The sequence below is a fragment of the Oratosquilla oratoria genome, chromosome 10 (assembly GCF_046742065.1).
Source record: "Oratosquilla oratoria isolate Oo_2021 chromosome 10, ASM4674206v1, whole genome shotgun sequence".
In the NCBI taxonomy this organism is placed as follows: domain Eukaryota; kingdom Metazoa; phylum Arthropoda; class Malacostraca; order Stomatopoda; family Squillidae; genus Oratosquilla; species Oratosquilla oratoria.
In genome coordinates this window covers 8,437,461-8,449,960 of record NC_134786.1, presented here as the reverse complement: position 1 = coordinate 8,449,960, position 12,500 = coordinate 8,437,461, and the positions used below count along the sequence as shown (strand labels likewise).

Here is a 12,500-nt window from a genome sequence, read left to right as displayed (position 1 = left end):
GAGAGACGGCGTGTCAATGTAGCCATTGTCATTCCAATAAAGGTATAAAGAGGCTTGAGTCCTTTACAGTGCAAGAATCAATTCAAACGTTTACATTGTTATATGTGTGTATGTATGTATTTATGTATGTACAGTATGAATGTATGTATGTATATATGTATGTATGTATGTATGTATGTATGTATGTATGTATGTATGTATGTATGTATGTATGTATGTATGTATGTATGTATGTATGTATGTGTTGGTAATATATACCGTGGGTTTTACAAAAGACAAAACCTGACATAATAGGGAATTAAAAATAAAAAAAATAAAAATAAATCTTACAAATTCACTTAACACAAATGTACATTACATTCTTTGCCTCTCGTAATCCCAGTAATTTGATGCAGGCTTTTAAACCACCATTACATTGATGCGCTTGTTAGAAACGAAAAAAAAAAAGGATGAAAAGTAATTTATCCTTTTTTTTTCAGACTCAAAGCGCTCGTGACGTCACAGATAAGTGTCCGTTTTTTGTTGTGAGACCAAAACGACACAGTCATTCACCATCACTCTCTCTTTCATCAACACAGTCGTCTACCTCACCTCCGTTTTCTTCCATTTCGTATTTTATGGACAAAATTACTTTGGTCCAGGATTTCGGTGTGTCATATTTCTTCGTAACGTTTCGAGGATTTCGCTGAGTTTAAACCCGGAACCCCATAGCATCTGGCAACGGTGCACGAGTCTTCTTGTGGGTCTCTAGTAAGAGGCCTTGAACAGATGTCCGTGTTGCATTAGTGAGGTTCCTTCCTTAGATGAAATGAGGAGAGGTGGGCGCGTTACCGCCAGACAGGTAGTGCGTTACCGCCGGAGGAAAGGTGGTAAGGGACATGGAACTGCCTAATGTAGGCCTTATGGTGTCCTGTAGCCTCATAAATTTCTTATGTTCATAATGTCCCTGTCGTTGATCCCTCTCGCATTGCAAACAACTCAATAACAGACGATAACGTCCCGAAATTATCAATAATTGTCAATGACAATTAAGATCGATCAATAAGTATTAACAGTTACTGATAACAATTATCAACGGCATAAAGTAATAACGGCACATCCTGATAATTAATTGCCAATAATGTCAACAACTGTCAATGAAAATCAATAACGGTTAATGATAACAATCAGTAATGACCAATAACACACAATAACTGCTCAAACCTGACAATAACGTCTATCACAGCCAATATCACTCAATGAATGGAAATAATGTCAATAACGGGCAATAAATATCAATAATGGTCAATAACATTCAATAACGGCCAATAACGGTCAATAACGGTCACCAACGGTCGTCAAGGGTCCTCAACTCCTCCGGAAGAAACGCAGAAAGGTTCTGCAGACGTCATACCTTTCTTGAGCCAGTACTCGATGGCGAAATGGGCGGAGAGTTGGGCGTTTAGGGCGTTGGGGTGGGCGTAGAGGGGCGCGTGATGGTCGACACGCCTCTCCCAGCTCCCGTGGAAGTCGTAGGCCATGACAGAGATCTGAGAAAAGTTTCAGTTCCTGTTAATGTTTACATGGGGAGAGGGAGGGAGAGGGAGAGGGAGAGAGAGAGAGAGAGAGAGAGAGAGAGAGAGAGAGAGAGAGAGAGAGAGAGAGAGAGAGAGAGAGAGAGAGAGAGAGAGAGAGAGAGAGAGAGAGAGAGAGAGAGAGAGAGAGAGAGAGAGAGAGAAAAGAGAAAGAAAAGAGAGAAAAGAGAGAGAAGAGAGAGAGAGAGTGAGAGTGAGATAAGAAGAAAGGGTAGAAGAAGGAGTAGAAGAAGGAGGAGTAGAAGAAAAAGGAAAAGAAGAAGAAGAGAGAGGAGTAGAAGAAGAAAGACTAGAAGAAGGAGTAGAAGAAGAATAAGGAGAAGAAGAAGGAGAAGGAGAAGGAGAAGAAGAAGAAGAAGAAGAAGAAGAAGAAGAAGAAGAAGAAGAAGAAGAAGAAGAAGAAGAAGAAGAAGATAAAATGAGAAGAAGAAGGAGTAGAAGAAGAGGGAGTAGAAGAAGAAGAAATGAATAGAAGAAGGAGTAGAAGGAGGAGTAGAAGAAGAATAAGGAGTAGAGGAAGAAGAAGTAGAAGAAGAAGGAGTAGAAGAAGAAGAAGACAAAAAAATAAAGAAGAAGAAGAAGAAGAAGAGAAAGAAAATAAAGAAGAAGAAGAGGAAGAAGAAAAAGAAAAGTAAAGTATAGGAAAAAAAAACAGAAGAAAAATGAAGACAGAAAAAGTATAAAGATGAACAAAAGGGAGGAAAAAAAAGAAGAAATAAATAAAAGATAAACAGAGGCAGTCAGTCGCGGAAAAACTATTGCAGGAAGAAAAAGGAGACGAAAAGAAGAAGAAAGAGAAGTGAGGATAAGAAAAAGCGGAAATGGACAAAAGCCTGCGAGAAAAAGTTTGCGAAAGTGTCGAAGAACAAAGGAAGGAGAGAAAGGGAAGAGAGGAGGAGAGGCGCGAGAAGAAAGAGTAAAAAAAAAAAAAAAAAAAAAAAAAAAAAAAAAAAAAAAAAAAAAAATATAAAAAAAAAAAAAAAAAAAAAAAAAAAAAAAAAAAAAAAAAAGACATATACGCCTTCACAGCACAGGATCTGTAATTACCGCGAGAAACACAGAGAAATAAGATAAACAAGGAATAACGAAGGAATGGTAAACAAGTAAAGAACCTTCCATGAATAAAATCACCTGGCGGCAGCAGTAATGAAAAGTATCAAAAGGCACAAACGCGCGCACACACACACACACACACACACACACACACACACACACACACACACACACACACACACTCGCTTTATGAATTTTACTGAAACCTCTTCCATAAAGAGGTGGCCAAGCACGTATCGACAATTCGCCGTGCGCCGTCCACGACACGTCGTCGTGTTCTCATATAACTGTGAGTGTCTGTGAACGCTTCCATAACCATTCTTGAAAGCGTCCATAGATACCCATTGTTGCTTGATATCACGACGTCGTGTCGTGGACGGCGCACCCATCCGTGATTTTGACGTTTTCCTCACTGACGACCTTAGAACCGACATATCTCCACTAAGGTTCGTTTCACACGTATCGACTTTTTGACGTGCGCCGTCTACGACACGACGTCGTGTTGTCTAATCACCATGGGTGTCTATGGATGCCCCGTTGTGTCGGGGACGGCGTGTTTGACCACTTCAGTATGGAAACAATGATTTAGACGACGCAAAAAATGAAACGAGTATAGATAAATAAATGCACAAACAAAATAATAAATTAAAACATACACTAAAATACATATAAATACAAACAAATTACATAAATGAATAAATTAACAAATAAACAAAAAAATAAATTAAAATATGAATAGATAAATGAATAGATACATAGACGAAATAAAGAAACCAGAAAGAAACAAACAAATAGATACATTAATAAATGGATAGCAAACAAATAAGTACATATAAAAGAAAAAAAACTAAAAGAATAAATAAACAAGCATATAAACAAATAAATAGACAAGTAAATATAATCACAAATAAGTAAACAAATACAGAAATAAGAAAACAAATAAATGAACAAACAAACAAAGAATGAAAGAGTTGGTCATTACTTTTGACTAACTAAGCGCGAAGAAAATTGAAAAAAGGGTGAAAAAACGAAAGTGAAAAACAACAAACTCTTTTTTACCTCAGAACGAGTCATCGAAAGAAAAGAGAAATATTATATAAAAATAAAACGGAATAGAAATGATAGTTGTGACCATCTTTGAGCAACCGAGGATTAGAAATATATATCTGCATATGTATATATATATATATATATATATATATATATATATATATTGTGTATGTATTATAAATATTATATATATATATATATATATATATATGTGTGTATATATATAGATTATATATTTATATATATAGCTATATACACACACACAATAATTCCGACAGTTGCCCAGGTATTCGAACCGGGACTTTGCGTGACGCTAGACCAAAGCTCTACCGACTAGCGTCACATAAGACCCCGGTTCGAAACCCGTGACGACTGTCGGAATTATTTGATTGGCATACACCGTCACTGGCAATTCTATGCATATATACATACATACACACACACATATATATATGCATATATATATATATATATATATATATATATATATATATAATGTGTAGGAGGATAGGGAGGGAAAGGTAGTTGCAGTGGGTACCGCTAAGAAAATGAGAGTGATGAGTGAGGAAAATGGAGGAGAAATAGAGAAGGATGAAGTGAAAGCAGCTGTTAAGATGAAGAGAGCAGGTAAGGCACCTGGGTTGGATGGATGCCATGCAGAATGTCTGAAGAAAGGAGGTACAGTTATGGACTGGATGGTGAGGTTATTTAATGTTTGTTTAAGAGAGGGTAGAGTGCAGGAGGACTGGAGGAGTGCCTGTATAGTTCTGCTTTACAAAGAAAAGGGGGACAAGTGTGAGTGTAGTAGTTACAGAGGGATCAGCTTGTGGAGTGTAGTAGGGAAGGCTTATGGGAGGGTCTTGATTGAGAGGATTAGGAGAGGAACAGAGGGAGTAATTGGTGAGGAGCAGTGTGGTTTTAGGACAGGTAGGGGATGTGTAGATCAGATTTTTGTGGTAAGACAGATATGTGAGAAAGCTATAGGAAAAGGTAAGGATGTTTTTTGGGCTTTTATGGATCTGGAAAAGGCTTACGACAGGGTAGACCGAAAGGCACTGTGGGAGGTACTGCAGATATATGGGATAGGAGGAAAGCTATTAAGAGCAGTCAAGAATTCTTATGAGAGTAGTAGAGCTTGTGTTAGGATTAGAAATGGAGAGAGTGAATGGTTTGAGGTAAAGGTGGGACTTCGTCAGGGGTGTGTTACGTCGCCCTGGCAGTTCGATCTTTATATGGATGGGGTAGTGCAAGAGGTGAATGCAAGGGTAGTGGGTCAGAGTTTGGAGATGATTAAAGAAAATGGAGAAAAGTTGGAGGTGAGCCAGCTGTTGTTTCCTGACGACACTGCGCTTGTGGCAGGATCAGAGTAGGGATTGAGGAAGTTAGTGACAGAGTTTGAGATGGTGTGTGAAAGAAGGAAGCTGAAGATAAATGTGGGCAAAAGTAAGGTGATGAGATGTACAAGGGGAGAGAGTGACAGTAGGCTGGAAGTGAGCATTAAGGGTGGGAAACTGGAGGAAGTGGATAGTTTCAGATACTTGGGTGCGAATGTGACAGGAAAGGGAGGAGTGGGGGTGGAGGTAGAATGTAGATTGAGAGAAGCGAGTAAATGCCTTGGTGGATTAAAAAGTGTAATGAGAAATAGACATCTGGGAATGGATGCTAAGAGGAGGTTATATAAAGGAGTGATTGTGCCAACAGCACTGTATGGGGCAGAAACATGGAACATGAGAGAGGAAGAGAGAAGGAGTTTAAATGTGTTTGAGATGAAATGTCTGAGAAGTATGATGGGGGTTACTAGGCTAGAAAGAGTGAGAAATGAGGAGGTGAGGAGGAGAACAGGGGTGGAAAGGGAGCTGGGAGATAGGGTTGATGAAAGAGTATTAGGATGGTTTGGACACATGGAAAGAATGAGTGAAGAAAGATTAGTAAAAGAAGTGTGGAAGGCGGAGGTGGAAGGAGTGAATATGAGGGGGCGTCCTAGGAGGAGGTGGATGGATGGGGTGAAAGGGGCTTTACAAAAGAGAGGAATGTCTGTTGAGGAAGGACGGGAGAGGACAGAAGATAGGGATGAATGGAGAGGGGTTGTGTATAGATGAGGCTGTGATGCATGAGGGGGAGTGGGTGGGGGATGGGGGGTGAGGAAGTATGTATGAGAAAAAAATTGACGCAGCCCGAAGGGATTTCTCCCCGTCTTCTCCTTTCCTGCATGAGGGAACGGAGAGGGGGGGGTCGCCGAATTTATGAAGCGGCCTTGCTGTGGATGTGCTGTGTCTTGCAACACTGCTTCTGACCCAGGGCAGTGGACAGGATGCAGGGATGACCTGTCATCCAGGAGGTGCCAAGATAGGAGGGAGGGAGAAGGGTGGAGGGGAGTGGAATATATGGGAAATGAAATGGGTGGGAGTGATTTCTATGCCTTTTTCTTTTTGGCTACCCCCCGTGTAAGGGGGAAAAAGCCTTTGGTGTATGTATGTATGTATGTATGTATATGTATATATATATATATATATATATATATATATATATATATATATACAGTATATATATATACATACATACATACATAAATAAATAATAAAATGATATCAATAATGATGAAAAGAATTAAAGACCACACAATACTGAGTTGTTCAGAATATGGAGTGTTGATGGAGGTACATTTTAATAGTGATAATAAAAAGCTTCGGCCTCAAAATAGAAAATGCTATTATGTGGACATAGATCATACATTCTGTTTTAAACATTTTGATAAAAGAGCCCAAATGTATGAAGGAATGGGAAATCGGGACTATAAATACAGATTTCGTTGTTGATGTAATAGTGCTTTGTATCTGAAAAATAACTTTTGATGTGAAATGACTGTTGTGTATGGAGGTACATGAAATACCAATGATAATGATAACTGTTGCCTCCTATTTCTCTGCTGTTGGTAGAATACATACATATGTATGTATGTATGCATGTATGTATGTATGTATGTATGTATGTATGTATGTATGTATGTATGTATGTATGTATGTATGTATGTATGTATGTATGCATGTATGTATGTATGTATGTACATACAGTGATAGAGTACATACATATGTATGTGTGTATGTATGTATGTATGTATGTACACACACACACACACACACACACACACACACACACACTATATGGCGTCACTCTAGGCTGAATACATATAATGTGATCTAAAAAAAAAATCGAAACAGACCATCATTTATGCAAGTCTGAAGTACAAGACAACCTGTCCTGGACATAACCCTCACCGTCACATTATATAACTGTGTTCACACTAGCGGTTTGAACCGCAGCGATTTGAACCGTGGTGATTCAGTTTCAATGTAAGTCAATGGAGGCGTTCACATACAATCGCGTAGTTTTCCCTTGACTATGCGGAACCGCAAGGTTTCCGCGCGCGCGGTTGAAACCGCTAGTGTGAACGGAGCATGTCTGTTTGGGGGGGGGCATCGATGACGTTGCTTAATTGACACATCTACCAGCTCGACACATCAGCACAGATAGAGGCGCTATCACACTGGGCTATTTTTCCTCCGATTGTTGGAGAAGATTTGCAGCCACCCGCAGGAAGGAAGGAATCTGATAAAATGCTGGAGGAAAATAATTTCGCCAAATATATCAAATGACACTCTACGCAAATTGCTGATAAAACAAAACAGTTTGCCAGGGAGTGATTTGACGGCGGAAAAAGTACTGGAGGTGGGCGGTATCGCCGCCGACGAATCGGAGGTCGGAGGAAAAAGATCCCAGTGTGACAGCAAATTGTAGGAGATTACATGTTTACTTACGAGGTCAAGGTGTTGGGAGATCGCAGGAATGTCATAGGCTTTGTCGATGTTTTCCTTGCCGGCAGCCACAGCAGCTGTCAGTAGAAGGCCGTGGGGTCTGAAGGCCTCCTTCAACTCTTGAACCCAGAGGGAGAAACCTGGAAGAAACAGCACCATTGATGACGTCACGAGTTTGATCCATACGAGTAACGAATATGAATGACAAAAAATCAGGTCATGGATGGTCTAAATTGGACAAATTTAGGTTTTACAAGAAATGGTTCACTAAGAGAGTGGTGGTTAGCGAATAGAATAGACTTAGTAACCATGTAGTTTGATTGGTTCGAGTCAAGGATATGAATTACAAAAAATTAGGTAATGGATCTAAATTGGACAATTTTAGGTTTAACAAGGAAATATGCAAGAACTGGTTTAATAAGAAAGTGGTCAACGAATGGAATAGACTTAGTAACCATGTAGTAGTGAGCACTGAAATAGCACCATGACGTCACGAGTTTGATATGTACGAGTAATGTAGTATATGAATTTCAAAAAATTAGGTCATGGATCTAAATTGGACAATTTTAGTTTTAACAAGGAAATATGCAAGAACTGGTTTACTAAGAGGTTGGTCAACGAATGGAATAGACTTACGGTGGTAATCTTATAAAAAAAATCTTTCCTTATATAAATTTCTTATATAAATCCTTGGAAAGGAAAGAATTTTTTTAAGAATACCACCGTTAATAAACACGTTGAGAGCTCTGAAACAATTGGTTGTCTTAAGGGAAGGTTAGATAACTTTATGGATGGGAATGAAAGGAGGTAAGGGACATGGAAGTACCTAGTGTAGGCCTTATGGTTTCTTGTAGTCTCCTCCATTCTTATATTCTTATGTTCGTCAAGAGCAAAGATCACTTTTACCCTGTAGCATTGATAATTGCACCCCATGTATTGTTGTTATTGTTATTATGGTTGATATTGTTACTATCATCATTACTGTTATTAATGATGCTGTGGTTATTACTGCAATTGTTATTATTATTGTTGTTATTGCTATTGTTATTTCTATCATCACTGATATTGATTCTGTTATTGTTACCTTCGATTGTTGCTCTTGTTGTTATCATTATGTAAAGTAAAGGAAAAACAAAACAAACTAAAAGAAAACAAAATTAGAATAAAACAAAATGAAAATAAAGTAAAATCAAATCATGGGTATGTGAATTTATGTCTCAATAAATATGTAGAATTCTGAAAAATCTCCATTACAGAACATGACAAGCAATCATGGCACTCTAAAACCATTTTAATATATCAAAATATCTAGATAATAAATCTTTACGAAGAAATATCTAAATCAATACTGGTAATACAAAGTGGATACTAACTTGCCGTAGGAAAAGTATAACGATCGACGGTGTCATGGACCTCAATTCTTTCGTGTCTTAGCACAACTAAAGTTTCATCATTTGTTGCAGTTCTTATGTTGTCGTCATGTGTTTCACCTTTCTTCGTTTTAATTTTTTTTTTCAGCCCGAATCAGATCGTTGCCTGATAACACACTTGACCCTTTGAGGGCCAGGTCTTGTTTTAGCAGCGCTAACTGACCGACGCAGGCCACACAGGCGACGCAGCACAGACCAAAGGCAGACTTCTTGTTGCTGAACTGAAGCAGAGTTTGAGCTTCTTCAATTAAATTACTTCTAGATGTACAACCTCAACATTTCAAATGAGAGAGAAGTTCAAAGTGTGCCTCAATTCAACAACAAGAAGTCTGCCTTTGCCCTGTGCTGCGTCGCCTGTGTTACCTGCGTCTCAATTTGCGCTGAAGCGAATTGCTCAGCATTCACCCTATGCTCGTGGGGTCCTGTCCCAAGTTGAGAAGATCCGTGTGGTGTCAACCAAAATCAATTCTCTAAATAGGTCGTCATAAAGAAGGGAACAGGGCGCACTATTTTCGATATTATTTAATTTGCTATCGTTCTTTTCAATATTCTTAATCCACTTTCCTACCGAAAGAACACGTGTAGTTGAATGAAATTGCCTAAGGGCAGACGCAACAAAAGGAAACATTCTAGTCGATACGGGAGAGGCTTTACAAATACACGCTATACCTAGATATATTCTCTTGAATAATTTTGTTGATATATAGGATTTATTAATAACGTTATTGTTATTTCTATATTCATTCATTCAGTTAATTATGAAACTGGCCTTGCATTCGACTGAAGATAATTTTTGGCAAGGTTCGATTTGTAAATAATGTAGTTTTAAGAAACGTAAGAGCATAAGAATATAAAAATGGGGGAGACAGCAAGAGATCATATTACCTACATTAGGTAGTTCCATGCCACTTACCATCTGTCACCCCTATCCATAAAGTTATCTAATCTTTTAAAACAACCAATGGTTTCAGCGCTCAGTATACGGTCACTAAGTCTATTCCATTTGTCAACAACTCTGTTGCTGAACTATTTTGTGCCTATTTCCGCCATGAACCAATGTCGTAAATTTACGATAATCGTAACTTTAAGACGTCGTAAAAGACTCATTCGTGTCGCAAATTTACGATCCAAACATAAAAATCCCACAGCATCGACGTTTAAGACCTAAGCTACTGTAGTAGTGTAGGCAACTGTACCGGAATCGTAAGGAATCAGACATCTACCTGTATACCAAACTAAGGAATCCTTTATGTTTTAATTCTTTTAATTCGTTTATCTTAGTTTAATAACTTTACTTAGTTTATCTTTTAGATATGTGGTTAATCGTTTATGAAATTATTTGATAAATTTCTGATTTACTTAACTCTTTATATGTTTGATTACAAAGGATTACAAAGGATCACAAAGTATTACAAAGGATCACAAAGGATTACAAAGGCGAAGCATGCCGACAGGAGTCCTTTTGGTCCATAACAAGGTCGAATGCGGAAAAAATTATAATAAAAAAATTATAATAATATAAATAATAATGAATAAAATAAATAAATGTATAGGTATAGTTAAATAATAACCAAACAGGTAAATAGTAAATAACAATATATTGACAGATAATGATAAATTAAAATCAAGCAAATAATAGTAAACAGATAAATAATAACAAACAAATAAACAAATAATACAAAATAAATTATTTGTTCACTTATTTCTTAACTGTCAACTCTCCATTTGTATTGTTCTCATCTGTATTTACCATTTCTCTATTTACTTATGAATATATCTTTATTAATTGTTTAGCATCCTGCATTCAGGACAATTCTCTATTACAAGGAATTCAATATCCATTCGAATTTGATTTTGAATTACATACATACATACGTATACCAAAGGCTATTTCCCCCTTACACGGAGGGTAGCTAAAAAGAAAAAGGCATAGAAACCAATCCCACCCATTCCATTTCCTATATATTCCACTCCCCTCCACCCTCCTCCCTCCCTCTTATCTTGGCACCTCCTGGATGACGGGTCATCCCTGCATCCCGTCCACCGCCCTGGGTCACAAGCAGCGCCGCAAGACACAGCACATCCACAGCAAGGCCGCTTCATTAATTCGGCGAGCCCCCCTCTCCGTCCCCCCATGCAGAAAAGGAGAAGACGGGGAGAAATCCCTTCGGGCTGCGTCAGTTTTTTTTATCATACACACTTCCCAACCCCCCCATCCCCCACCCACTCCCCCTCATGCATGACAACATCATCCATACACAACCCCTCTACATTCACCCCTATCTTCTGTCCTCTCCCGTCCTTCCTAAAAAAAAAAAAAAAAAAAAAAAAAGTCTTACCTTTCTTGTCGCCCCGGTTACCCTCGTAACCCGGGTACTCCCAGTCGAGGTCGAGTCCGTCGAACTCATACTCGAGGAGGAGCTTGAGCACCTTCCGGATGAACTCCTGCCTCTTCTCCGGGTCGGCCACCAGCCTCGAGTATTTGGTGCTCCTCGAGTCATTCCAGCCGCCCAGTCCGAGGAGGAGCTTCGAGGGTGATGGTGGTATGTCATAGAAATTACACGATGAACATGTATTTAGGTCATTATATAGATTATATAGTTTGTCCTTGTCATAAGTTCAAAGACAGACAGACAGACACACACACAAACATACACACACACACACACACACACACACACACACACACACACACACACACACACACACACACACACACACACACACAGAGAGAGAGATAGATAGATAGAGAAAGAGAGAAAGAGAGAAAGATAGAAAGAGAGAAAAAGAGAGAAGGAAAGAGAAAGAAAGAGAGGTCTGACAGGTCACTACCTTCAGATTTGGGTTCCTCTTCTTTAGAGCCACGAAGTTCCTGTAATTGCCGAGCTGCTCGTCCAGCCATTTGTCGTGCTGCTGGAGGGTGAGGGTGCCAGGGTTGAGGGTGGCGAAGGCGTAAATGGCGTGGGTGCACTTCTCCGCCGGGAAATCGGTGACCTTGAAGGTGCCGGCGCCTGGAAGTGGGAAGAGGGTCTTTAGCGCCATGAGAGGTTGATTTGGTGCCAAGAGAAGTTCTTCGGCGCCAGAAGAGGTTCTTTGGTGCCAAGAGAAGTTCCTTGGTGCCCGAAGAGATTCTTAATGCCTAAAGAGGTTCTTAATGCTAGAAGAGGTTCATAATAATCCCAGTAAGAGGATCTTCGGCGCCAGAATAGGTTCCTCGGGGCCAAGAGAAGTTCTTCGGCACCAGAAGAGGTTCTTTGGTGCCAAGAGAAGTTCTTCGGTGCCTGAAGAGGTTCTTAATGCCTAGGGAGGTTCTTAATGCTAGAGGATGTTCATAATAATCCCAGTAAGAGGATCTTCGGCGCCAGAATAGGTTCCTCGGGGCCAAGAGAAGTTCTTCGGCACCAGAAGAGGTTCTTTGGTGCCAAGAGAAGTTCTGCGGTGCCCGAAGAGGTTTTTAATGCCTAAAGAGGTTCTTAATGCTAGAAGAGGTTCATAATAATCCCAATAAGAGGTTCTTCGGCGCCAGAATAGGTTCCTCGGGGGCAAGAGAAGTTCTTCGGCACCTGAAGATGTTTTTTGGT

At 39.3% G+C, this 12,500-nt stretch overlaps 1 protein-coding gene across 1 annotated transcript in view; it reads right to left on the bottom strand.

Moving 5' to 3' along the window:
* The window catches only part of LOC143029067 (uncharacterized), a 79,135-nt gene that overhangs the window by 20,545 nt on the left and 46,090 nt on the right, over positions 1-12,500 (bottom strand). Inside the window, exons 3-6 of the mRNA XM_076191415.1 lie at positions 11,752-11,930; positions 11,259-11,445; positions 7,493-7,629; positions 1,394-1,529 (exon numbers count right to left, since the gene is read on the bottom strand). Coding sequence (XP_076047530.1) covers positions 1,394-1,529; positions 7,493-7,629; positions 11,259-11,445; positions 11,752-11,930 — 639 coding nt within the window. The remainder of the gene's footprint in view (positions 1-1,393; positions 1,530-7,492; positions 7,630-11,258; positions 11,446-11,751; positions 11,931-12,500) is intronic.